This window comes from Seriola lalandi, unplaced genomic scaffold (assembly GCF_002814215.2).
Source record: "Seriola lalandi dorsalis isolate HSWRI2012SDOR001 ecotype SW California unplaced genomic scaffold, Sedor1 jcf7180002054840, whole genome shotgun sequence".
NCBI classification, from domain to species: domain Eukaryota; kingdom Metazoa; phylum Chordata; class Actinopteri; order Carangiformes; family Carangidae; genus Seriola; species Seriola lalandi.
In genome coordinates this window covers 969,635-995,209 of record NW_019525393.1, presented here as the reverse complement: position 1 = coordinate 995,209, position 25,575 = coordinate 969,635, and the positions used below count along the sequence as shown (strand labels likewise).

The 25,575-nt window shown below is 38.6% G+C and overlaps 2 protein-coding genes across 3 annotated transcripts in view; both read left to right on the top strand.

Annotated features, from left to right (window-relative positions):
- The first annotated feature begins 1,282 nt into the window (after window positions 1-1,282).
- On the top strand, window positions 1,283-8,878 carry tamm41 (TAM41 mitochondrial translocator assembly and maintenance homolog). Its single transcript, XM_023426783.2, has 8 exons — window positions 1,283-1,668; window positions 3,018-3,200; window positions 3,615-3,707; window positions 3,910-4,060; window positions 4,642-4,787; window positions 6,200-6,365; window positions 7,269-7,331; window positions 7,893-8,878. Exons 1-8 carry the CDS (start codon window positions 1,531-1,533, stop codon window positions 7,982-7,984), a joined length of 1,032 nt encoding a protein of 343 aa, XP_023282551.1. The 5' UTR covers window positions 1,283-1,530; the 3' UTR covers window positions 7,985-8,878.
- Window positions 8,879-10,239: 1,361 nt separating this feature from the next.
- vgll4b (vestigial-like family member 4b) overlaps window positions 10,240-25,575 on the top strand; it is a 41,166-nt gene continuing 25,830 nt past the window's right edge. Inside the window, exons 1-3 of one of the 2 annotated variants that reach the window (XM_087179445.1) lie at window positions 10,240-10,404; window positions 11,750-11,838; window positions 12,825-12,898. In XM_087179445.1, the coding sequence (XP_087035571.1) occupies window positions 12,835-12,898 (64 nt within the window). In that variant the 5' untranslated portion in view covers window positions 10,240-10,404; window positions 11,750-11,838; window positions 12,825-12,834. The remainder of the gene's footprint in view (window positions 10,405-11,749; window positions 11,839-12,824; window positions 12,899-25,575) is intronic. The other variant, XM_023426821.2, reaches the window with a different exon arrangement.

The following is a 25,575-nucleotide window of genomic DNA, read 5'->3' as shown; positions in this document are numbered from 1 at the left end:
GTTTTGGTTCTACTGGTGCTTGTCCTTGAATTGACGAGGCACTTAAACAGTGAGTGAGCTTCTTAGTCAGGATTCAGTGACCTTATCAATATTCATCTGGCTGAAAAGATGGCTCAAGGCAATTATTAAGAAGATAATATTTGTCCCACTCTTGACAATACCATAATGAGCTGCAGACATATTGCTAACTGTCATGAACCTACATTCAATATTTATTCATTAAAACAAATGTGCACATTAGGCCTATAAGACTTGCACTAATGCTGTGGTGAAGACTGATGATGGCCTCACAATCTTTTTGGCTTCTACTGCTGCAGAAGTATTTCACACGAATCTCAAAAACTTAAGACAATTTTACTTTCATGGGTGTGCTTGGTATCTTTTGTTTTGAGTATTGTAGAGAGTTTTTAAGATGGCAAAATAGAAAATAGTTATCCAGTTGAATGATCAGTCCTGACTTTTACTGAGCCTACACTATTCTTTGATAAATAAAAAAGACTTAACCATTGCTCATGTTAGTACTTCACAAGAAACTGATGTTACTATTCTCCATGAAAAGGAAACAGAAAATGCAAGCTAAATGTATCAGTGCATATTTACTCACAATTAACATTAACTTCTGAAAAATTGGGTGGACCAAATCATAGAAACACTTGCCAATATTATGCAATACAATTCAACAGCACCACAACCTACAGCCTCCAAAATGACCAAACAGTTAAATCAACACCTCTCTAAAATAGTTTGGAGAAAAACTGAACAGGAGTTATTGCAGGACTGTTGTATTATACTGCCTTTGTTTTAGCTTAGAGCTTTTTAGCTTAGAGTACCTCATGCCAACTACCAATTGAGTGTATTTATACTGTGTAGCTTCATGACACTTATTCCTTTAAACTCTTTTCATGGGCCTTTCACAATGAATAATAAAGCAGAAAGTGTCTGGTACAACCTCATGTAGCTTCTGTGTGCACACAACAATTCTCACAAATTAGCATAACCTCACTGCCATTTAGCTAATCTTGGTAGAAAACCGCCCTCTGCCGGCTAAATTTTGAGTCGTTCAGCTTTCATTCAATTGTAAAATACAACAATGTGTTACCCAGTTTATATTTCACAACAACATTCAATCATAGAGCGTAGCTGCGTGCACAATAAGTAACAAAGTAGTCATTAATTAAGCAGTTTAACGGTTCAACAGTAGTTTCACGGTTTGAGTCGCTTACCTTCCATCTCTGACTCCATTTCCCATGAGCCCTCAACCCGCAGCGGAATCTGTGACGCATAATTTAGTCGACCGTCAAGCTACACAGCTGACCCAAACTGAGTTTATGGGCGAAGTTAATCGATAAAACTGACATATACATTGATATCCAGGGTCTGCGGTCGTGTTTGGCGGCACCGAGTCCCTACGTCTGAAATGTATCTCTTACTTCACGCGTTCAAAACTTCGTTTTACCCGTTATTTAGTCGATTATCTTGCTCATAGACCAGCTACCGTTGCTGATGAAAAATAGTCCTAGCTAGTTCGAAATGACTCTTCCAGCTCTGCACAACACCGGCGTGCTATACAGAAGGATTCTGTCACAGTTTCCCCAGGACATCAGCTTAGCTTTTGCCTATGGCTCTGGCGTATTCAAACAGCATGGGACCAGCCAAGGTCAAATGGAGGTAGGAGACACCTGTCCTGCCACTTTCCATACTGTCTGATTCTTTCTGACAAGGCACCATTTACAAAGACTTTATAAGATATAATGAATTAATCTTTATTAATGGTTAATGAACCGGTTAATGATGATTTACAGATTAGTTATTAGTCATTAAGAACAATAACATTTGGGTTGCCATGTTGTGGAAAATCCTCCTCCAACATGAAACTTTGCTAGCATATGAATTCATTAGGGAGGCACCTCCAAGCGGTCAAGTTTATAAATGTTAGTAAGTCATCAACAAAGGGCTTCTCACTTGCTAATGAGTCATCTTCACACAGTTATAGACGTTAGTAAGTTATTAGTGAACGATATAAGGTGTCTCACTTTGGAATAAGACATCAGCAAAGGTTAGTCATCCATAAACGTTAAGAAATCATTAATAAGGGGTTCTACAATAATACATTGAGTCTGTAGTTATAAATGTAAATACACTGTTTATAAGTGGATTTTGATTCTCCACAACCTGGCAACCCAAAAGTTGTTATAGTTAGTAGCTTATAACAGCTATATAAAGCAGTATTAAATAATTAGTTAACCATTAATAAATTAATTAATTAATTAATTTACGAACCTTTAATATATTTTTCATTAGTACCTTACCTAATACTGTAAGTCAACTGTACAGCATTCTTACAGTATACCCTTTTTAGACTAAGCATGCTACAATAAATAAAGACAGACTAATGGTCCATTTTCCAAAAAGGTTACACTTATCATGCTGTACTTCCTGTCTTTTTTTCTTGCAGTGTCCGACGTTACAAATGGTGAAAATTGCATGTTGTTAGTAACAAGGTTCACTATTAGTACATAAAGGGGTGGGCAATGTGTTTTGAAATGAATGTTGACACATTAATATGGATATTTGAAATCCACATCACTATATTCAAATGAGTATTTGAAATCAATAACCCTATATTAATTTTGGTAAGTTTCTGATATGCATCACAATATTCCAAATATATTTTAGTAGTGTAAAATAATGAAGTTGTTTTTCTGTGCTCCATTGTTATGCATTACATCACACAAAACTTGTCACATGTGTGTAACAATAACCTCAATAACAATAAACTGAATAACTAATTTTGTTATTTTTTTGTATTGCAGTTTGCTCAGTTACAGTTAATATGGACAATATTGCTATCAACTATTATATATTATTATATAATATAATATATTATAAGTAACCTATCACCACAATATGATCCCACTACAAGCTGATAAAAACAATAATATGTAAGAAGCTGTGTCCTAATTCATGGCTTAAGAAAATGTTATGTTCCCTATTGTTTTCAATTTTATCATGTACAGAAGAACATGCTGGACTTTGTGTTTGCGGTGGACGACCCGGTGACGTGGCACACTATGAATCTGCTGCAAAACCGCAAACACTACTCCATCCTCAAGCTGTTTGGGCCCACGATGATCAGCTCCATACAAAATGAACACGGGGCTGCAGTATACTACAACACACTGGTGCCTGTGGATGGGAGGGTAAATTACATCTTTTTTTCTTATTCTAGCCTACTGAGTCCACATCTACTACATTTTTTCTTGATGAAACTGCCCAGTTCTCAGTTTCTTCTTAAATCTCCTCAGTTCATGTGTAACCTGTTGTAGTTACTCAAACTGTGTCTGCTTCTCAGAATTTACTTTTTTGTGTAGAGCTGATGGGACCAGGCCAACTTTGTCTCTAGGTAGAAAAGGGAATGTAAATTTAAAAAGAACATTGATTTTGTATTTTTAGAAGCAAATTGATAATTGTAGTAAAAGTAGTATGAAAATTGCCTTCTTCTAAAACTCAATATCTAAATATCTATATCCTATAATATGTCATTGCTTTTTGTCTGAACATAACTGTACATGTATAAACTACATAGGTCTATGAGCTTTCCCTCTTCCTTTCAGATAATCAAATATGGTGTCATTAGTACGGAGTCTCTAATAGATGACCTGATGCACTGGAAGACCTTGTACGTTGCTGGACGCCTTCACAAACCGGTCAGTATTATGATTAGACTGTGACTGAATCAATCAGAAGAACCAAGCAATCTAAAGCTACTTATTTTATTGTGGATTTATTTATTGTGCAACCTATGAACAAGTATGAACTACATATTCCAAGTATTTGGAATATGTAGAAACAGTGCAATGTATTTTTCAAAAACGATTCACTACTTTTGCTTTTGCCCATCCCATACAGGTGAAAATGCTGGTGCAGAGTGAGAATGCGAAGCTCCGTGCTGCTCTGGTGGCCAACCTGAAGAGTACTGTGACGGCCTCCTTCCTCATGCTGCCAGAGAGCTTCACTGAAGAAGACCTATTCCTGCAGATAGCTGGCCTTTCTTATGCCGGTAAGTTACCCACACAACTACATAAACCTAAAAAAAATGAAACAGATACACATGTATATCACACAGCAGTGCCGTTCTTACCGCTGTTATTCAAAGACAGCAGAGGAGATATCAAAGCCTGTTGTTAGCTTTTCTAACCTGTGTGGTTTACAGTTTAGTTTACTTTGTAGATACACATGTACTATAGGCTCTATCATATTGGATTGTTATTTGCAATCTTAGAGCATGGCTCTAAGTAATTGGATTGGTTCTAGTACGCAGAGACACAAAACTAACCTGGCTGATTTCTTCAGATGTAACGAAGGTAAAGTAAATCAATGCTAACCCTAAAAGTGTTTACATACTGACAAGGTGAGTGTTGCCATGTAGCTTCCCCACACAACAGAGGTAGGAGGTAATGCCCTAATGAATGAGATAACAAGTATTTTAGCACTGTCAGGATTTTTCCACAAGAAACTGAACAGCAGAAGGAGTTTAATGTCTCAGACTTTGTTATTGCTATGGCACTACAACAAAGATGATAAACTGTAAAGCATGTATATTAACACTTAAATGAAAATATTTTGTCTTCGCCTCTGCAGGGGATTTCAGGATGGTGATTGGAGAAGACAAATCCAAGGTGGCCAACATCGTCAAAGACAACTTTCAGCACTTCAGGATTCTGTATAGCAATATCCTGAGGGACTGCCCTCAAGTGGTCTACAAACCTCAGCAAGGAAAACTTGAGGTAAGACATGGCAAACACACACAGCACAGCACGGACCTATTATTTATTATCTCATTGGATGCTTAAGCACCACAGCTCATCTTGGATATTATGTGCTGTAGGCTACACATGTTGCATTACCCATAGACCAAAATGCTGTATAATGTAAAAAAAACTTTAAACAAACTTAAATAAACTTTAACTTACTTCCTGTACAGTAGATTTTAGTGGATTTTCTTGTTACCTGTTTTCCATACAGTATATTTGCATTTGTATAGACTAAATGACATGAACTCATTCCTCTGCAATTTTCTCAGTGTACAGTTTTGTTTTGACACTAGTTTTTTTTAACTATTTAACTGGCACCACACCCTGTTATACCAAGGAATTACTCGTCACCCCAGGCATCACACCATCCTGGAATAACATGTTTAGTAAGTTGTTAGGAGGAGCAGCTAAGAGCAAGGCACTGTGTTTCTATTGTTTGTGTCATATGTAAGTGAGTAATACCTTTTGCAATGAACAGTGCTTTGGGGAATTGTGCACTGTGAGCCCTGCATGTGAGAGATACACTTGTGCCCTTGTGCGTCATTAGGCAGTGCGGCAGAAGTCACACAAGCATGAACCAGCTGCAGACTGATGTGCAGTTGATTTGTATGCCTAGAATGTGTTTAAGTTCAGTCAGCATAATTTAGCCCCCAAGCCAAACCCCTCTTCCTGAGTACACACAGTATAATATACTATCTTAGCTTTTATTTGTAGCACCACTATGTGGGGTGGATTTTAAGCTGCCCTGTGGAGTTTTCTTGGGAACACATAAGTTATGTTTATAGTTACTGTTACTCACCAGAATGCATCCCTGAGGTCTAAATAAAGATGTTGAATACTTTGCCTCACTCATAAAGCCTTTGCAAAGCGGATTTTTTTTTTTATTTGAAATCCTGTATTGTCTACATCCAGGTTTACTAGCCGACCCGCCTTTGCTGGCACATTGCTGCATTTGTTGCTGTGTTACTGCCACCTGTAGGTTAGCAAAATAGTGCATATGCCTGCTGATAGTGCTGCGGAGATGACTCTGCCTACAAAACATATTCTTCACACATAAAGGACCATGGTACAAGACCCAACAAAAATCACATCATCAATCATTGTTCTATTTTTTACAATCAAAATGATATCGTCAACTTTAAAGTGGCGATATCATGTTGCGATTCATTTGTAATATCTGCCAAAATCACAATACGTTTTTTTTTTTTTTTTTGGCATATTATTCGGACCTAGTTTTAATCAATTAGGGTCCTAGAGCAAGATTACATTCACACAGGATCTGGGTTCAAAAGTTGAACAGCTCTAACTGAGCTTACAATATTCCTTGGCTAATGTTATAAATACTAGAAATTACAATAAATGACAATATTCTTGTGTACCTGCAGGTAGACAAAAGCCCAGAGGGTCAGTTTACCCAGCTGATGGCATTGCCACGTACCCTCCAGCAAAGGATCACAAAGCTGGTCGACCCGCCGGGGAAGAACCGTGATGTGGAGGAGATCCTGCTGCAGGTGGCTCAGGACCCGGACTGTGGAGCTGTCGTACAACAAGGTACGGAGGAACAAAAGGGTGGAGGGATAAAAAAATCACTCCCATATGTTTCATTAAAATTCCCTCAGTGAGACCTGAGATACAGTGCACAGTGGATGTACATATCAAGGCCAATATCATGTGTGGTGAATATTAGATAATGTACCAACATACTAACACAGACAGTGTATTGTCAAAAGTAATGTACCTATGGATAAGTAAACGAGTAGTAAATCAAAGAAAAATATCATCCCATGCCATCCAGTGGCCAGTTAGTTCCAAGATTCATCATCTTGAATATGTTAATAACTAATGAATGGATGGTCAGATCATCTTTATATGGCAATATGCAAAAAAAGGTTCTTGTCCAGATGGAGATTGGTGGATTGGATGGATGGATTAAAAGGGAAAACAATAAATTATTTTTTTCTATGACCAAAGTTCTTCATTTTTATTATGCTTCCATAACATCACAAGAATAAAAATGAATGTGACAAAATAAAGATATACACATATACGCACATAAAATTAGCTGCGAGCATTTAGTTGTCCACTGTTTCCAGACCATTTATCAAAATCAAACTACAGGGGTTGGAAGTCTACATCACCACTCCATCAGTTCCACCAATTTCCATTCCCTAATAAGGAGCTATCATCCCAGCTTGATGACTGTGTGGATCCACCTTGCCCGGGGTTCAGAGATGCCTGTTGGAGTCCCTCAGTACATTTAAGCTCTATCTCTGAGCCTTGGAACAGGAGCAGAAAACAATAAATTCTAAATGTATTCTGCGGGGGGAGATGTCCTTGTTAGTAGATTATACAGGCTCTGCCCGTAAGCAGCAGTCATAAAATCATATTGCAGAGTGATGAGATATTAAATGTGTTTTTAATTGCGTGTTTGCACATCCTTTTGTTTTTCTTCAGGTATTTCATCTATTGTGAAATCCTCCAGTATAACACAGAGTATCAAAGGCATTGCTACAGCTGGTAAGAACTCTTTTCTTGTTCATTTGATATTGTGACAGAATCCTATGCTGTGTCTCTAATCGGATACTTCAGTCAGCACACTCACATGCAGAACACCGTGTACACACTATACTAACTGGTGTAGTGTGTGAATTCCAACAGGGTAGTGTCCAACAAAACCAACATACTAATGGCTTGTATCTGACATTGACACTGACAAAAGTATAGTGGTGGTTCGAGACTTGGCGGTGTCTGTCGTTTTACACTCAACTTTTTGACCCTTTTGAGCTCACCATCCGGGTACTTAAAGTGCACTGCATGTCGCCATACTTGTCAGTGTGAACGCACTTAGGCATTCAAAACAGCAAATGTGAATATGGAAGTACACAATTTGAGACACAGCACTAGATTAAAGGTTGTCAGGTTATGTTAATACTTTATAGGCTGATCCATTCAAGTAAATAGATAAAGATGGTATGACATTATGGGAAATACACTTCCTTTCTTACTGAGATAGTCACATCATTTTCTTTTAATTTGCTTGTTAACGTTCAGTGCATTGTGTGTCCTGGTCCCCCTCAGGCTTGTGGAAGACAGTGTCATACAGCTCCAAGAAACTAATGAAGATGTGGAAGGGTTGGAGAAGGAAGCCGTCCATGTCCCAGATGTCGTGAACCAGCCTGTTCACCGGGAACCTGTTTGTCTTTCTAACTGTCAGTATGACAATCGACCTTCCATCACCTTTTTTTTTACCCTGAAAAACTCTGGCTGGATCAAATGTCCACTAACCTGTGGTTGTGTCACTCCATAGTCCGTATGAATGGGATCACTGACCAGGTGGAAGGCTGTCTGAATAGTTTAGAATCACCTGTGCAACTGCCCTTTATCGTGCAATTCATAAAAGTTGTAGAATAAAGGGTGACATTTTACGAGACAGACTGAATTATGGCTGACATTTCAGTGTAATACACACTGGACCTTTCTGGATGATGACACATACACACAGAGTGACTGGTGAAGAGCTGCTAATTGGACTACACTGCAACAAGTACCACAAGTATAATGAAGAAATAATGAGTATTCTCATGTGGGTCATGCATGTGTCACATCTGTGTGTCATTCTCTATGTGAATAGTGCTACCTAGATGACAAGTGATGGGCAGCTAATATGGTGTAGAGTGAGGAAATCTTTATGAGCAATTTTCATCACTGTACTCAAAAAAGGAGGGCATTGATTGTTTCCTTTCAGCTGTGGACTAGTGTTACACACTCAAACACACACTTCTCTCTTGTCTCTCTTTGCCAAAGATCTCAAATCTGTCATCTCTTAACTCTTCACGTGTTAATAGTGTTCTTGATGGTGGCACCATTTCTCAGCCAGTGCTCGTAAAGTAAAGATAGGGTCACACTTTCTTGAGAAGCTGTTTAGGAGGAGTCTGTCTAATTGTTAAAAAGAAACTGGTACACCTCTCTGCCCCCAGTCGGTGCATCGATTGGTTCTTCACAAACATTTGCTGCAGTCTAATGCAGTTATAAAAGATGGGTTTAATACATTTTTTCATATAACAGTGTGTCTGATCACTGTGTCTTCAGTACCAAGACTTTTTTAGTCTATAAAAACCCAGAAATGGTAAGAAAAATAATGAAAACATACTATATATACATTGTTTTCACTAATTTATTATGTCACAAAACACTAGATTTAAACGATAATATTAGTTTAATTGATATTGAGGGTAATTGATATGTCACTATGCCAGATTGAAGTGAAACATTCATTCTGAGGGTGTGATTTTGTTTGGGAAGATGTTTATATTTTTATACAGCTTTATCACAGGCTTTTTTCACAGAGAACATTTGACATATTAAAGCAGGAAAAGCCTGGGACACCAAAATAGAGCAAATCTGTTATTAATAAAGTCAGATACACCTTTTCCTGCTATAAGAAGTCAAAATATCAGCTGTGGTAACTTTACTATTTCTAATCAGATATTACTTTGGCCATGGAGAAGAACATATGCAATAGAAGCACAAAACAAAAGAACAAAGCAAATGAAGCATTCTTAATGTTTCTGAAAATTGTATGAAAATACCTATAAATGTTTATTTGTATGTTAATTTTTTTAATTCAAGAAATAGGGGTCTAAATTTACATTTATGAATGTAGAATTTGGCCATTAAAAAAGATAAGGTTAATCATATTTGTTTTATTCTCTCCTTTCCCTCTTATAATATGAAATACCAAATAGAACATATTAAAAAAAACAGGTCAGTACTGTGATAAAAGTACTTTGTTCCATCATATTGCAGACAGTAGTAGAGTCGCAAATTAAAATATCAATTACTTCCTGTCAATTGTTTGTTTATCCACCTTTGTATTCACTACTGCATCATTAGTCATACTTGAAAATGTCATCAGCTATGGACACATGAATCATTTAAAGGCAGGCTGACATCACTTCCTCTAATATCTTTTTCTTACTGCCCTCCAGCAATCTACACAGCCTCTAATGCATTTTTTTAATAATATATACTTTGGGATTGTTTGCTGAGCACACGTGCTTTTCTTTGACACTTCTCAGGTCACAGCTCCACACACAGCCCAACTGTGCTGTTAGTGGTGGAAAATAACTAAGTACATATACTTAAGTGCAGTGATTACGTACAGTTTTGAGGTGCTTGAACGTTACTTGATTGTGCTTCATCACACTAAAATGTTTGAGTCGCAAACCCAGTGACAGCAGCCTCACCTTCAGAGGATGTGATGCAACGCTTTATTATCATAATATATGCTGATATCACTGCTCCAGTCCTCCACCAATCAGCGCGCTTCACTTTCACCACCTGCTAGGAACTGAATTCCATCATTCCAGGCATTCCTGCCTCCCTCCCTCCCTCCTCCTCCTCCTCGTCTTCCTCGTTTACAACCAAGTTTGCTCCGACAGCTCTGCTACTATTGTCTTCCCTCGTACTGGAGCGTCTGGCTGCGACTGTTTTTGTTTTATATCTCTGTGGATTATACTTTTTTTGTTTGAATTTACCTCTTGTGTGGACATTATCATACTGGAAGATACCAAAGTGGCGCTTGAAGGAGGTATGTGCTGCTAAACATGAAGTTGTGTGTGACTTGACATTGTTTCGGTTTTGTAGGATGAGAGTGTGCTCTTCATTTGTACTTGTACAAGTCAAACTCAGTCAGTCTGTCTGAAATATTTAGTTGTAAATGGGGACAGCGTGGAGAAGAAAGTGCTGGAATAACACCCGCCTTGATGTACGAAGGTGATAGCTGAAATTTCATTCACGATATGAAGCGGCACTGGCGGGTTCCCAAACTTTCTCATGTCAAGAAACCCCCCCCCCCACTTTAGCCACATGCTGTCCTCCACGGATTTTGGAACAAGTAGCTGTCTCTCTGTTGTGCTTTGAGTAAGGAGGAAATGAGAGGAGAGAGAGAGAAACCTAAAATCAAGTAGCCTACATCTCTTCTTCCCTTGAGCCAGTTTCAGGTCAGTGCCAGGCTTCCTGGATACCTCTTAAGGGAGAACCGATAAGGAAGCACTGACTCAGGCTGATATAAATACTATACACGGCTGGTGAGAATAAAAATGGAAGCACTTGCTTCTAATATCATTGGTTTCATTTTGCCCAAGTCGGTCTCAACACACAGAAGTTTGTCGCATTTCTTCACGCGCACCACGCAGACGGTGAGTGTCAGAGCTGTAGGCAGAATAAACCTGACCTGTTCTGCGTTTTATTTTGAAGTTTTCTCATTATATTCTCGCTCACAACAGTGTTTTCCCGGAGAAATGAGGGAAAGGTATCTCAGGAATGCAGAAAGAGGGAAGAGAAGCGCGCTGGAGCGTTTTTTTTTTTTTTTTTTTTTTTAAATCCACAAATACCTTTCATAGCACAGCCAGACTGAAGGCTCAACATTGTAGGACAAAAATCCTAAAAACGCTTATACAAAGTTAAAGACTGCTCAAACATCACTTGAAGGTCATGATGATAAAAGACTGTATGGAGTAATGAAACAACAGTGATGAGAAAAGTATACCCTTTAAAAGGAGCAATACAACAACTGGAAATCAAAGGTCCTGAATTCAAAACTCTACTTTGTTAAAAGTACAGAAGTTTTATCCGCTAAGTGTAGTTGTATCATTCTGCAGAATGGCCCTTAATAAGTCTTGTCATACACTCAATATTACACTGTTAATTTCAATAGTGATGTTGCATTATGGTGTGAGCAGCATTTAATGTTGTTGCTGGTCATGGAGCTAATTAGATCTGCAACAAGTAGGCAATTAGTGATGGACAGGAAATTAATTGTTAACTATTTTAATAATCAGATCATTTTAGTCATTCTTTTAGCAAGAATTGCAAAGTTTCTCTGGTTCCAGTGTCTCAAATGTGAGAAATTTAATGGTTTTCTTTGTTTATAGATAGAAGAAGATAGTAAACTGAATATGTTTGGGTTATGAACTGTTGGCCAGACAAAACAAGACATCTGAAGACTGCAAATTTGCATCAGGTATATATTTCACTTCTTTCTGGTATACCAAACAATTAATCAAAGAATTGAGAAAATAATCAGAAGCCTAATTGATGAAGAAAATAATGGGTGGTTGCAGCCCACCAGTGAATTTTGGCAACTTTATAGTAGAGCTGAACAATATGTCCTGAAATCTGCATCACAATAGATTGTCACATTTGCCTCGCTTTTTATGTTTGTCTGCACCAATTAAAATATGCCCAGTCAAATATTATGGACCTCTGGACCTGACTTAAGGCTAAATGTTTGATTGAATGTCTGGTTAGATGTAAGTGGTTTTTGTAACCAGATTCAGTTCAATTACAGGATTTAGATTACTGCTGTGAGAGTTAATGCAGGTCAGTAAGAGATATACAGTTTTTGTCATTCAATAAATTAGGTTTATCCAGCGCTACTGTAGGTACTGTTTCACCTGCAGCAATTCAGATGCTATAGGTATGATCATGTATTTTGACAATTCTTTATTTTGTGGGTTTGTTATTTCCCAACAGTGTTTTGAAATTTTCCTGAAAACAAGGAAGTGGTTTGGTTTTAAATGCAGGAAAAATTGAGACAAAGATCTGAGATTAGGGTTTCAAATAAATTGGAATTTAGTCTGTTTATGTCTAAATGCACATTTTCCTCAGCCACAGGATACAAAAATACAGGAAAGGTGTTTGATAGGAAAATCTAAAAATGGTAGAAAAAAGAGAATGATATAGAATAATCTCATTTTGATATCTTTACTGGAAGTCAGGTGTCATATTGGCACGGTTATCAAAAAAAATGCAAATGATACCCTGCCCTTGTCTTCATAAAAATATTAATGACTTTATTCGTCATTTGAAACCTGTTAGACCTTGGAACAATTTTGAGGCTCTTGATGACGTGGCAGCCATCAAATTTTAATTCAGTTTCTGTATAAAATGCTACATAGAAAGCCAAGTCAACATTTTCAACACAGTGCTCTCTCCTCTGTCCCGCAGGTGTCCAAGCATGGAGACCCCACTGGATGTTCTGTCAAGAGCAGCATCATTTGTTCATGCGAATGAAGAAGAGAGTAAGTTTTAACACAGCACTATGGTTCCTCTTGTGTTTGTTGTCAGTAGAAGTGGAGTTGAGAGACGTGTCTCCTCGACCCCCAACCTCCCCCCACCACCTCTGGGAGGCCTGTGCTGTGCTGTAAATGAGTGGATTGGGGACAAATTATTTTTATGATAAGAGTTGCGCTACAAATTGATGAAGTGCAACATTATGTTCAGCCATAAGCTTCAGCAGTGTTGTCTGACATAAGACAATAGGCGTTTTTGTGTTGTGTGTTGCAGTTGCAGATACATAGGCAAATAAGACCAACCGCACTCAACTGCCATCAGCACTGCTTTTTAACCAGCTGCTTGCTTGTGTTAACCTGCTTTCACTGATATGAGGGTCGGGTGTTTCTCTCTCTCTTTGGTGTTTCGCTGCCTCTTTCTCTGTCACTTTCGCTCTCTGTCTCTAACTTTCTGGTTTTGTCACTGTCTCCTTGATCTCTGTGCATCTTCCTCTGTTTTTCAATCCCTTCTCAGTCTCCCTGCCTCAGTCTTTCTTCTCCTGCTCCATCTTCTACTGTCTTTTTCCTCCCTCCTCTCCTAATCATGTCTAAGGAGTTCTGGCGTCGCTGAAAAAAAAATTCCTTCCAAGATTAAGGAGAAATAGCCAGTCCTTCTCAGCAGGCCTCTCTGCAACCAGCAGACCTACGAGGACACTTAACATTCAGTGGATACCACTGATAATTGATCTGCACTGTTTGGAGGTGGCAGTTATGTTTTTAGTATTCTCTACATCAGCTTTGCACAACATGTGACAGGTATTTAATAATTCCTGTCTGGCTTTGCAGCACTTAGGCCTAATGAACTATTGTAGCGAGAAAAATCTCGGAGTGATAAGCAGGTGGATTTATTAATTTCTATGAATTTGTTTATGCTGTGAATAAATTTAAAGCTCCTATCAGGAGACTAGATAAAATAAGGCTAAATTATGTACTGAATTCCATTAAGAAAAGCATGTTTTTTAATTAAGTGAAGTGCGCTGCTGTTAAGACCTTTTCACATTGAGAGAACATACGCTCTAAGATTTCATGTTTCTAAAAATTGCATAATACGTGTTAAACTTGGAGCATAGAGTGTACAACAGGAAAATGTACTGATAGATTATCACTTGTGTTCATTGGTGGACTGAGAGTTTGGGAATATTTAGCGAGAGTTTCAGCTGTAACGTCTCCCATGTCACCAGCGTGTTCCCATAATGCTTCGGCTTAAATGAGCTGAATATCAGCTTCCTTGCACTTCTGAGTAAAATGGCATGGGAGCTCTCCACTCCTCTTCCTTTGCTCCCTCGCTCCCCTGCAGTGTTTTTGTTTTTTCCTCTGCGCTGATGTCACTTTTTGTTGTGGGTCGTGCATGGCCTCTTTGTCCAAAGACAATGCACTCGACCTGTTTCTACAATAGCGCAGGAGAATTGGTTGAACCAGTGAGCTAGTCAACCAACCAGCTAGTCAGCCAAAATAACTAGGAGTCTGTCAGCCAACCAGGCCCAAGAGGCAGTTGAGTCAGTAAGCTCTGCCTGCTTGTTTGCATGTATGACAAGCCTTTGTAATGCCTGTGCAACACTTGACACCAGAGCACTTGCCACAGAACAGGGAGAGGCTTGGGCCTGCCTTCACAACAGCCGCTCACACTCCGAGGGACTGAGTGGGGCTTGTCAGGGCCAGTGCTGCATAAAACTTGAAATGAAAAGCATTGTTCAATTTTTTTTCAAACCACACCCCTGCAGATAACTCATCTCTTTGGGACATGGATTTCTCAGATAATTACACAAATGCTGTTTTTAGGGAAATGAAATTACAGCACATGAATAATGTATTGGTCCAAGGTCGTGCTGCTTGGCTCTGAAATGAAAAATATACTACAGTAATATCCTGAAATAGAATTGTTGGCCTTGGCCCAGATCAATTAAGGCAGTTGAATAAAAACTCTTTTAAAGAAAAACATTTGTTTTTTATAAAATGTGGTCACTCTTGACTGACTTTTTTTTTTTTTTTTTTTTAAACCTTTGGGATTTTTTGTATGTTTACATATTTGCAGCAGAAAAAAACAATTGTGAGACAGGTTGATAACAGCAACAGCTATTCACACAGCAGAAGGTGTCGGCCCACAGTTAGAAGCATCTGAAATATCACAACCTTAGACCTACATCTGTACTATGCATTGCAAATTCAAATCAAGTCAGTTTTATTTAGATATCCCAAAATCACAAACTTGCCCCCAAGAGATTAACAACCTTTACAACATCTGACCCACTATGCTTTGAGCCAGGATTTGGTTGAGAAAATTCCAGATAAATGTATTTACTGTAGAAATATAGAGAAAAAACTTCAAGGGGGATTAAACAGATGTGCAATAGGTATGTATATACACAGAGCAGACAGGTAGCAGTAGTAAAATTAGAATATCCAGAAAAGGAATGATGCTATTAGGTAAATCAAGTACAAACAAATACTGTATTGATAGCAAAATATGAAGTGTATCAAGTTAAATCTGCAACTGGCCAGTTGGGAGCAATTAAAACAAGTGTTGAGGTGAGGGGAACTGTAGAGTCAGTTATAATTCTCTGTGGGTTCATCATCACTATGAGTGACTTCTGTCACATTACACATAGTCATTTGATCCATTATTATAAAAATATTTATTATAGCTGGCGATCATTGATCAGTGACGATGTTGATTTAAGTTAAGGTTTTTGCATTTAGATCCAATAATGTGACATGATCTCGGAAGAAGAAAACACTTTCTCTCACACACAGATACATGCATGAACTTCAGCAGGGCCGATTTTTGCTTTCGGTGAACTCCCCCCTTCAGGTTGAAGGACAGGCTGTCTGCGAGCAACACTAATCACAGGTCTTGAGTCAAACAGTCCTGACCTTCAATATAGAGTAATTACACACTCACTAAAAAGGCAGTGAAGTAATCTGTGTATATTCAATGGTGAATGTGGGGAAATGCTTAATACTTGCCCTCACCCCTCCATAGCAATTTTGGTGGCTACTTGGATGATCTTGTAATGTGCTCCACCCATCCTGGAAGCAAACCTGTGTTTGAAATCAACCTTAAACAATCAGGACTGCACCACAGACTCGGCTGCAAGGACAGATCCAAATATTTTTGTTTGTATCTCACAGTTTTTTTCTAAAATACAGCATTTTTCATACATTTTTTGAGTAATTTCTTGGATCTCGGATGTTAGATCAGAGCCAGTCAGAGGGCCAGTAGTTTAGGGCTCTCCAGAAGAGATGAAATCTGGCCCTTTTGTTTTTGACAGGAACCACAACAAAAGAAGAATCAGTGCCAAGAGAAGGTGGTCGACTAAGATCTGCACAGTGCCCTCTGCTCTAGTTCTGTACACTGAAATACTGCTTGTTTGTTTGGAGAAAACACACACAATGACAGACACACACAAACAGAATCCCCCGTTGATTGTTATAGTTTCCATGGTTTGTTCAAACACCGGCAGTCTTTTCCTAGCTCTTAGGGCTTTTGGTTTTAGGGAAGCGGTCCATAACAGCAGACGCTTCTATACTGTTTACTGTCATTCTTGCACTGAATAAGTCTCAAACAGATAATACAGGTGGTGGAGAAAATAACAGGAACACCTTGCAGTATAACACATTCTGATGCAACAACACCAGAAACTGCAACCTATAAAATCATAGAGCTGATTCAACATCAGTCTCGACAAAAACTGAACATTCTCAGTTTAAATTGTCGATTTCATTGCAAAACTTTTGTATTGGATTGTTTGATTTTTGCCAGTTACTCATGTTATTTTTTCTGTCTCCTGTATAAATATGTGGTCTTGTGTGAATGTAAGTAAATATCTGATCCCCATTGTCTAAGTTGGCCTAACACTGCAGGGGTTAAATGTGGTCAACTTTGTCAGAACTGCGTCTTCCCTGAGCGTTAGATGGGTCGGCAATTTGATTTGAAATTTATCAATACACTCTCTTTTTTTTTTCTTTTCTTGTTTTTGTCCTTATTTATTTATCTATTTATCTTAAGCCGTGCTAGCTACATGGCTCTATGTTTGTCTGTTGGTTAATTGGTTAGTTATTCAACCACTTTAGTTCAGACTGAATTACCTCAGCAACTACTTGATGGATTGCCATGAAAACAGTAAGTAAAACATCACAGAGCTGCTGGCATGGCTCTATGCTGTAAATCTTGTTCTCATATAAATTTAAACACATGACAAATCCTAAGAAGATTCACAAAGCTATGCCTGTTGTTCAAAACTGAAATGAAACCTGAGATTTTCAGCCCTTTTGTTGTGTTTCTTGTTGGAGGGTATGTGTATAATTTTCATGGTCATAGATTGTATATTATGAAAGATGATTTTAATGTGGGGCAGGTAAACTGGAAATAAATCTAGTCATTATGGTCATGTACTGCAAGCTCCACACTGACGTGGACGTGGATCAGATTTGCAGAGGTAATATCATCCTGTCATAGTCCTAGTCTTTGGTGTCCACACTTAAAGTTGCATTTGTAAAAACTTAACTTTGGTTAATCAGACTTACAGGGTGGTAGTCCTCTCAGTAAATGAGCACTCGAGACTAGTCAGAGCTTGTTGGTGTTTAATGGTGTACACTCAGATGAACACTGAAAGTGAAATCTGAGACCTTGCATCATGGCACTTTGTATAAACCTAACTTGAGGCGAACAGTATTTTAGGTGGGAGGTAATTTGAACGAACATTAATGCCTGTGGGTGGGATGGGTGGGGTTTTTGGGTGTGTTGAGCTTTTTCAGCAAGGAGTGGGTTTGCCCTCCAGCCTTTGCAAGTTTCTGACAGATCTCTCTGTAACCTGGCACAGGGGTTAAACAACTAGACCTAATAGGGTAAGCGTACAGTAGCATAACTCCATATCTGAAACTCATCTTCACTGCATGGCTCATTAAGATGTTTAAAGGTTAAGAGAGCTTCAGTTTTCACACTTGATCTGGACCTTGAATTTCTTTGTAACTCAGCTAGTCACAACAAAAGAAAGTGTGTGTTAATGCAGTGTTGACAATTGATGATCAGTGTGAGCTCTCTTTTACATGCTCAAAACTTCCCAAACTGTGACTGATGTATCATGCACACTAGTGTCTGTTGTTCATTTAGCCTACATCTGGTTAACGATGTTAGAGGAATAGTTTGATACTTTCTGAAGTGTCTGCTAGTGAGCGTGGCAACCTCACGGTGACAAGACCCCAGGAAGTGACCGAGGTAATAGTCCAGGCCATGGTAGGTGGAGGTTTTTGGACAGAGCCAGACTATCTGTTTCCCCTTGTTTCCAGCCTTTACTCTACACAAAGATAAGCGAACTGTCTTGTGGCTGGAGCCTCATATGTATCCCACAGATATGAAAGTGCGATCGATCTTCTTATCTAACTCTCTGCAACAAAGCAAACACTGTAAGCCTATTTACTGCGATGTTGAACTATTCCTTTGACAAGATACCGCACTTGTGGTACTTTTACTACTTAAATATATTAAAAGTAGTAACTGTGAATATTAAACAAGTACTTAAAGCCCAGTGACCTATTCTGATATAATATCACTTGTCTTGGTCCAGAGTGTGAGAACTGCCAGTGAAGGTATTCAGATTCAGTGTTGACTCAAACACAGTAACATTTACTCTACTGTACTCTACATGCAGGCTCAGTCCTTTGGTTTTTACCTGTGTTTTCCTGCAATATCACTGAAGAACTTCATTTTTATTGTCTTAAATGAAACACATCATTAGGCAAGTTGCACGTGCCCCCACTGAACAAACTGCTTTGTGATTAAATGATCAGACATGCACTAATCTCTCTGCTAAGTGACTGAGTGATTAGCTAACCAAAATTTATGACTAAAGGTTTATGGTAGAAGTCTGCAGCAAACATAACAGTCATAAACAAAACAGGGAGGAGCATTGCATGCACTGAGTTTGCATTCTATACAGTAGCTTTTTATGTGTGTGTTCAAATCTGTGCCTGTGTGCAATAAAAATCAAAAAACTGAAGTGTATGCATGAAAGACTGTATTGTTTCAAACATCACCAGTGTTTTATTGTAGTTTTTCCTATCCATTTTGCAGTCAGTGTCTGTTGTCTGTTCATTGATAAATGGGATACTATGATGTCATTAAGTGTCAACACTTTGTGAGATATCACCTCCTATCAATGTGTGGGTCAAGGAGTCTGCAGTAGATAAGTATTGGTTATCAGCTAAGGTTTTATCGGTACCATAAAGATCTTCTGGATGACTGGGTCAAAGTGATGTACAGACAATGTACAGAACACCACTTGTTCTCTCACGCTCATTTTATCTCTTTTCTTTCTAATCACAAATAACATTTACAATATGTTAGGTAGGAATCCTGACATTAACCGTGACCAAGGCCTCAGAACTGGAGTATATTTGTCTGCTCATTGCTCCGTTGTGGTTAGGGTGGGTCAAATGACAAAGTATAAAAGGGGTTGCAATGTAATTAATCAAAGTCCAGCACTGTAATGGACAGAGCTGACAACAGTCTGTCAATATGCAAGACTGCCCACAAGAATGGGAGTGGATTTCTCCTAATAATCAAGGTATTCTGCTTCGTTAAGTAAAGAAGCCAAAAATGCTTTATTATCATGGCCTAATGATTAAAAACAACCTGTACTTTTGTACTTAAACAAAGCAGTGTGCCTTGATTTACTTCAGGGGGGACCCATTCTCTTTCTTGTGGACTGTATTCTGTCACCAAGTGTGTGTGTGTTTTTTTTTTTATTATTATGTATTTAAATATGATTGGTTGCTCAATTCCAATCAACATCAAGCATGCCAAGTTTCCAAGGATATATTTAATGGCTTCTCTGTTTGAACTCTGTTGCAGTATCACAGTTTAAATGCGTCATCTGTCGACGCATGTTTTTTTGATTTGGCAAACAACAAAATATTTTGCCCTTGTCTGGGCCTGGTCTGACAAAATTACATGTAGCTTACACACAGTAGCAAAATGGACCAAGTGATTATTTATTTATTCTGTTTTTATTTAAAAGAATGGGGCCGAAGGCTTGTAACATGTTCATGTCACTGATCACTGGTGAGACCTAATGCTGAAGAGCTTGGTTTAAAGCTAAACTAGAGTAGAGTATAGAGAATTTCATGAAGGGCTCAGCCATGGTGTATGAAAACCTGGTTGGGTAAAGTGACAGCTTCCCAGTTTCCCCCCCTTACCATCAGTCTGTCTTTTGTTGTCTTACCCTCCTCCCACGTCATCATTCTTTCGCTTCCCTCTGCAATTTTGCACATACACACGCACGCACACACTCACACACAAACACAAAAACACATGCACACAGGCACTTATGTCACCGTCACTGCTTTGTTAGTGTCGTGGTTCAGCAGGCAGCCATTAAGACTAGAGGGGGCAAGGAGCCACCATGGCCACAAGGTCAAAGGTCAAGTGTCACAGGGTCACTATGCCAAGTCACAGGGTTAAATACAATCGACCCTTGTTTTGCCTCTGCAGACAGCATTTCGGTTTTTCACTTTGACCGAAGAATGTACTTTCTTCCTTGTTATTCCTGTATTCCTGTACATTTACACACCAGTACTCATTGTGCTTTTTTTTTTTTACTTGTGGAAAGTTGTTTATTTTTTTTTTTAAATAGTTGTAGGTTAGAAAAGATGTGGTTTACTTGATTTACTTTCACCAATTTATGTTTAGATATAAACATTAAGTGATTTTTTTTTTTTTTTTTTTCCCTTACAAATTTGATAAGGCACATTTAATTCCATTATGAGTATCATCCCTGCAAAATCCTGTGTTGGCCTGGGGAAGGTGTAGACAGCCTCATGCTACTCAGATAAACTTGTTGTCACCAGCTGCTTCTTTTCACCTGCCAGTGACACAATTCGCCCGTTATGGCATAAAGAGGAAAGAATAAGTTTGTATCACAAGTCATCCACCTTTTCTTGAGTTTCCCAGCCTCACTTGTACAACAAAGTCCTTAACAAGGCTTTGAGTAAAAGCAACTTTTCTTCATGTCGGCATCCAGACTGAAAATATTGAAGTAACATTTCGCTCTCTGTAAATGCCACGCTCACTGGTCACATACCAGCTCTGCTGTCTCATTGAGGCAACTTTCTCAGAGCTGTGCTGACCACACATACTTTACATTCCTCTCTTTTTGATAGCACTCGCCATAGTTACTTAGAATGACATGAAAAAGGATTCCACTGCTTCTCACAAAGAAAACGTTAGCCTTTATAATGCAAAAAAAAAAGTATTATGGCTGAGACATACAGATTTGGGGAGGGTGGTTCATAGTAATACCTGACAGTTTGTGAACCCGATCCTCTCAGAAAAGTATGTATTGTATTTGCAGCCTTGGCATTTAGTGATAAGGTTGTGTTGACGACGTCTGAGCATACCGAGGCTGTAATTCAGGCACAGATGCAGAAGATGAGTGTAGGTGGCACAGAGCCCGCTGTCCCATGGAGGAGGAGTCTTGGCCAATAAATGACAAGCCCCTTGGGTCAGTTTGCCAGCGGTTAATTGTTAGCACGGCAAGAATGTTGTCATAGGTCCCACTGGTCAATAGAGGCAGCGATCATTTTCCATTACCAGAAATAAGATCTGTTTGTGATATATTTGAAAGGCTTAATCTTCCTTTAATTAGCAACAAAATAGAAATTAAACAACCTCAGTGTCAAAGTTTGATAACATATTTGGATGCATGCGTTTTTCTGAATTTTAGTTTGAAAGAGTGATTGTTCTGTTGAAAGCTGCTGTGCACAAGGAAAACGTGCACATTTCTTGTTACTAAGTCTCATCCTGCTGCTCAGATTTGCATCTTGCAATCAGATCAGAGTTGTGTCAGTTGTATACTTGTAAAAACACACTGTGGACACCCAACCTCACATCGCCAGAATGTGAGAGTGCAACAACCTTATGTTTATTTTGTTTATGTTGTAAACAAAATTTAGCAGGGAAGCGGGAGGCGAGGAGTGTAGGAGACCGCTCGAAGGACAGACAAGGCTCAAGATGGATATTTCACAAAGGCTGCCGAGGTCTGTTATTTCATTATAAGAGAGGAGCTTTGTTAAATCAATAGGGCAAGAAGTGCAGACAGTATGAGAGAAGAAAACTCAAAGAGGAGAGGAAAAAAGAGCAAATAGACAGCAGGTCAGTTTGAGAGAGGAGATGGAGAGTTTGCTCAAATGGCAAAAGAGAAGCAGGTCAGATGGGCTTTAAGGGAGAGTAGGTCACTCATGACTTACAGTAGATGTCTTGGCTGCAAAAGAACACTTTATACAGGCCACAGCTGGCTGATCTTGTTTCTGTCACTGCAGATTGTGGAACATTATTGAGAAATCATAATGATTGTTGATAACAGTACACAGGTGATCTGGTTCCTACTTAGTAGCACTACTACTGCATGTGATATTAGAGTTATGAAACTCATTCCCAGCATAAACCTTAGAACATCTCAAACTGCTGTAAAATGTCAAAACAGTGGGTCGACATTGATTGAAATGGCACAGATGCTTTCACTTGGCAGAGGTTGCAGCTATCAATAATCTGTGATACCAAGCTCTCGCAAGGCATAGAGACGTGTACATCAGTGGGTTTACTATGGTTAAGACATGTAGTTGACCATATAGCCGCAATGTCTAAAGTTTGATTCTAAACGCTATACATATTATAATATAGATTCATTATATAGAGTTAAAACGTGTCAGAATTATACCACTCTTGTATCATAGGAGGCGCAAACTGAGTAATGGTTGAAATTGAACACACCCACAGCAAGTGAGATGTGAGGGAACACAAAGGTGGGAAATGACAGAACAGCTTTGCTTCCACACAATCACCTGTTGTTGTCATTGTTTTGGTACAGCAACCTGATATTTCCTCCTCTGTGGGTGAGTGGTGAGGATATTGTCATCCAAACACTCCCAGAAACCTTCTGTAATGGTTTCTTGTTGCAGCTCTGTAATTCTGCCCCTGAATCCTCTGAAAAGGTGAGTCTTCACAGAAAGCTTTAGTTTCTGTTCCCTTCCATATGGGGGTTTGTAAATTTGTGATCACCAACTCATAGGATCATAACTTGAAATACAGGTCTGTCAGGTGTTTGTAGAGATTAAACCTGTAATCAAACCTTTTGCAGCCTCAAGGTTTGTGGAAAAGTCACAGTTAAGTTACCGCCCTGATACCAAGAGCTGAGACAAAAAATGTCAAGGGGATAAACCATTTCAATCCATTATGTCACCATGTAAACAAAGCCAGTAATGATGTGATGGTATTTCAACAGAGGGTGCCATAAAGTAATTGAGGACTTGACCTTTGATCTCTGCCAGTGCGAGGCTTGTTCTACCACCCTGAAATATTAAGATCACGATTACACTCAAATTTAAGCCCAACATTTTTCTTCCTTTTTCAGCGAGGCATAAAGACCATTTCAAAAGATAAGTAAATGAACAGAGACTGAAATCAAGTTGGAAAGCAGGAAAGGTGAGGAAAGTGCAAGCAATTCACCTTTTCTTTTTTTTTTTTCTTTTTTTTCTTTTTTTTTTACATCATCTTATGGTCTTTTTTTTCTGTCTGTGTATATGTCACAACACTGCAGTGGGTTAATAAAGCATGAGGATGAATCACCACCTGGCCTGTGCTGTGTTGTTATCCTGACACACCCACTCCCTGGAGAAGCCCAGACCTGTTCCAAAAGAGACACACAACACCGCAGGAGATTAAGTAGGGCTGGTAGTGCCTTGTCCTGATAGATTAGACAAATAAATAGCAACCAGGAAGTACGGGGGTTGGTGAGAGGAAAGAAGAATGATGGGTTGCAGTGAATGAAAGATGGGTGTGCGGGGGGATGTACATGTGGATCATTTACCCATTTTAGTTAGAAACGAAATTATTGCTGAGCATAATTCAAACCTTATTACCGGCATCTAACTTTAGAACATACTCGGTGGATGGAGGATTTCATAAAACAGCCACCAATTGTTAATTGATGTAATTAAGGTTTAGTAGCATTGATTGATTATTTCCCACAAAAGTTTGCATGTAATGATGTAGATTCCTATGCTTTTTCTAACAAGGACAATGCCACAGCCTGCCTTTTCCTACAGCTGACATAATTGTCAATCAGCAGACCTCACAGCGAGCGTTTTACTTTGACACTTGTGAGTCATGCTGAAGAAAACAAGCTGGGGAACCATGTGGGAAGAAAAGGTTATTACCACAGCAGGCTAAGTTATGTGTAAGAACTTGTCCCTATGGAAGAAAGAGGTGGAATTTCACCAATTTGTTGTGTAACCATTAATCTCCTTAGTATACTTATTCAATCTTACAGCCTGCCAGGCCAGAACAAAGACGCTGTGTTTGCCTTTATAAGTAAATTCTAAGTCAGGTTTTTGTGGTAGTTGCAAGACAAATGTGTATGTTAAAGTACACACAGCCTAGAATATTAGGGAATATGTTACATTGATGTACCCAGTAGAGACTAAGTTAATTGTTAAATAGGACATGAAGCACTTTGTAGAACAAATAATAATAATGATGATGATCAGTGTTAAAATGACATGGTCATTTTGTTTATAATGACTTTATTAGTATAAAGAGATTAATAGAGTTTTTAGAATAAAAGGTTGCAGTCATCCTCAGTCCATTACCGAGATTTCAAATTTAACACATGAAAGGCACAAAGTCTTGGCAAAAATGTCAAGAGTCCATTTTAGGCAATTGAGGAATCGGAGCACTCAATGATACATTTTAGTCTTTTTTGACAGTCTTAATAGTCCAAAAAGGTTTTTGGAGAGCCATTAAGTATTTATCTTGCTGTAGAGGCTTCAGTGAGCTGGCTCCAAGCATTGTCAAGGACTTGGTTAAAATGTGTGACAGATCGGCTCTGTTGAATTGTTCATATTTTGTATCCTGTTCCTCTCAGTTTTTACTCTGGCTACTAACTCACTGCCTGGGGATGCTGATAAAAGTTGTAAAATAAAACCATTTTTTGTTACTGAGGTACATGCAGCCTAGACACAAGATAAACTTTTCACCCTGATATTTAGATCTAAAAATGGTGCTGTGGTTTGAATTGTTTTACATTTTAACCTTACTCTATTTACCGTATTTACCAAAGAAATTTTGTTAGATGTTAGATCAGCCTACGTCAACCTTCTGTTAAAAGGTGGATATATCTGTCTGGGTAACTTCTTAGCTTGTAATTAAATTAAAAACTTTCTCATAGTCATAGTAATGGTTCAGTATATAACTATAACACATACTCATTCTAAACCAACATTACAGATTTTTTTTCCTGTGAAAATAATACTTCTAATTGCTCTGTTTGATCTAAATTAGGCAAAAATCTATTATTTAAAAGTTGCTTCTATCTTTTATTTTCCACCTCTGGCTGTAAGGATAGGCAGTTATTTAAAGTCAAGTGACATATCCATCGTCTGTTAGTAAATGGCCATAGGGGGGCACTAGTCTGTTTTTCATCCTGCAGTGAAAAGAATGACTTCTTTTCTCCATCAGCCTGAAAATGTGTCCAAATGTCAGTGTTGTTACTAGTTGAGCTGTCTTATTTCAGCTTTGTGGTTTAAAACAAGGCAATATTTCCCAAAAAGTTGTGACACTGCAGAACTTTGTAATGCTGACAAAAAAAAAAAAA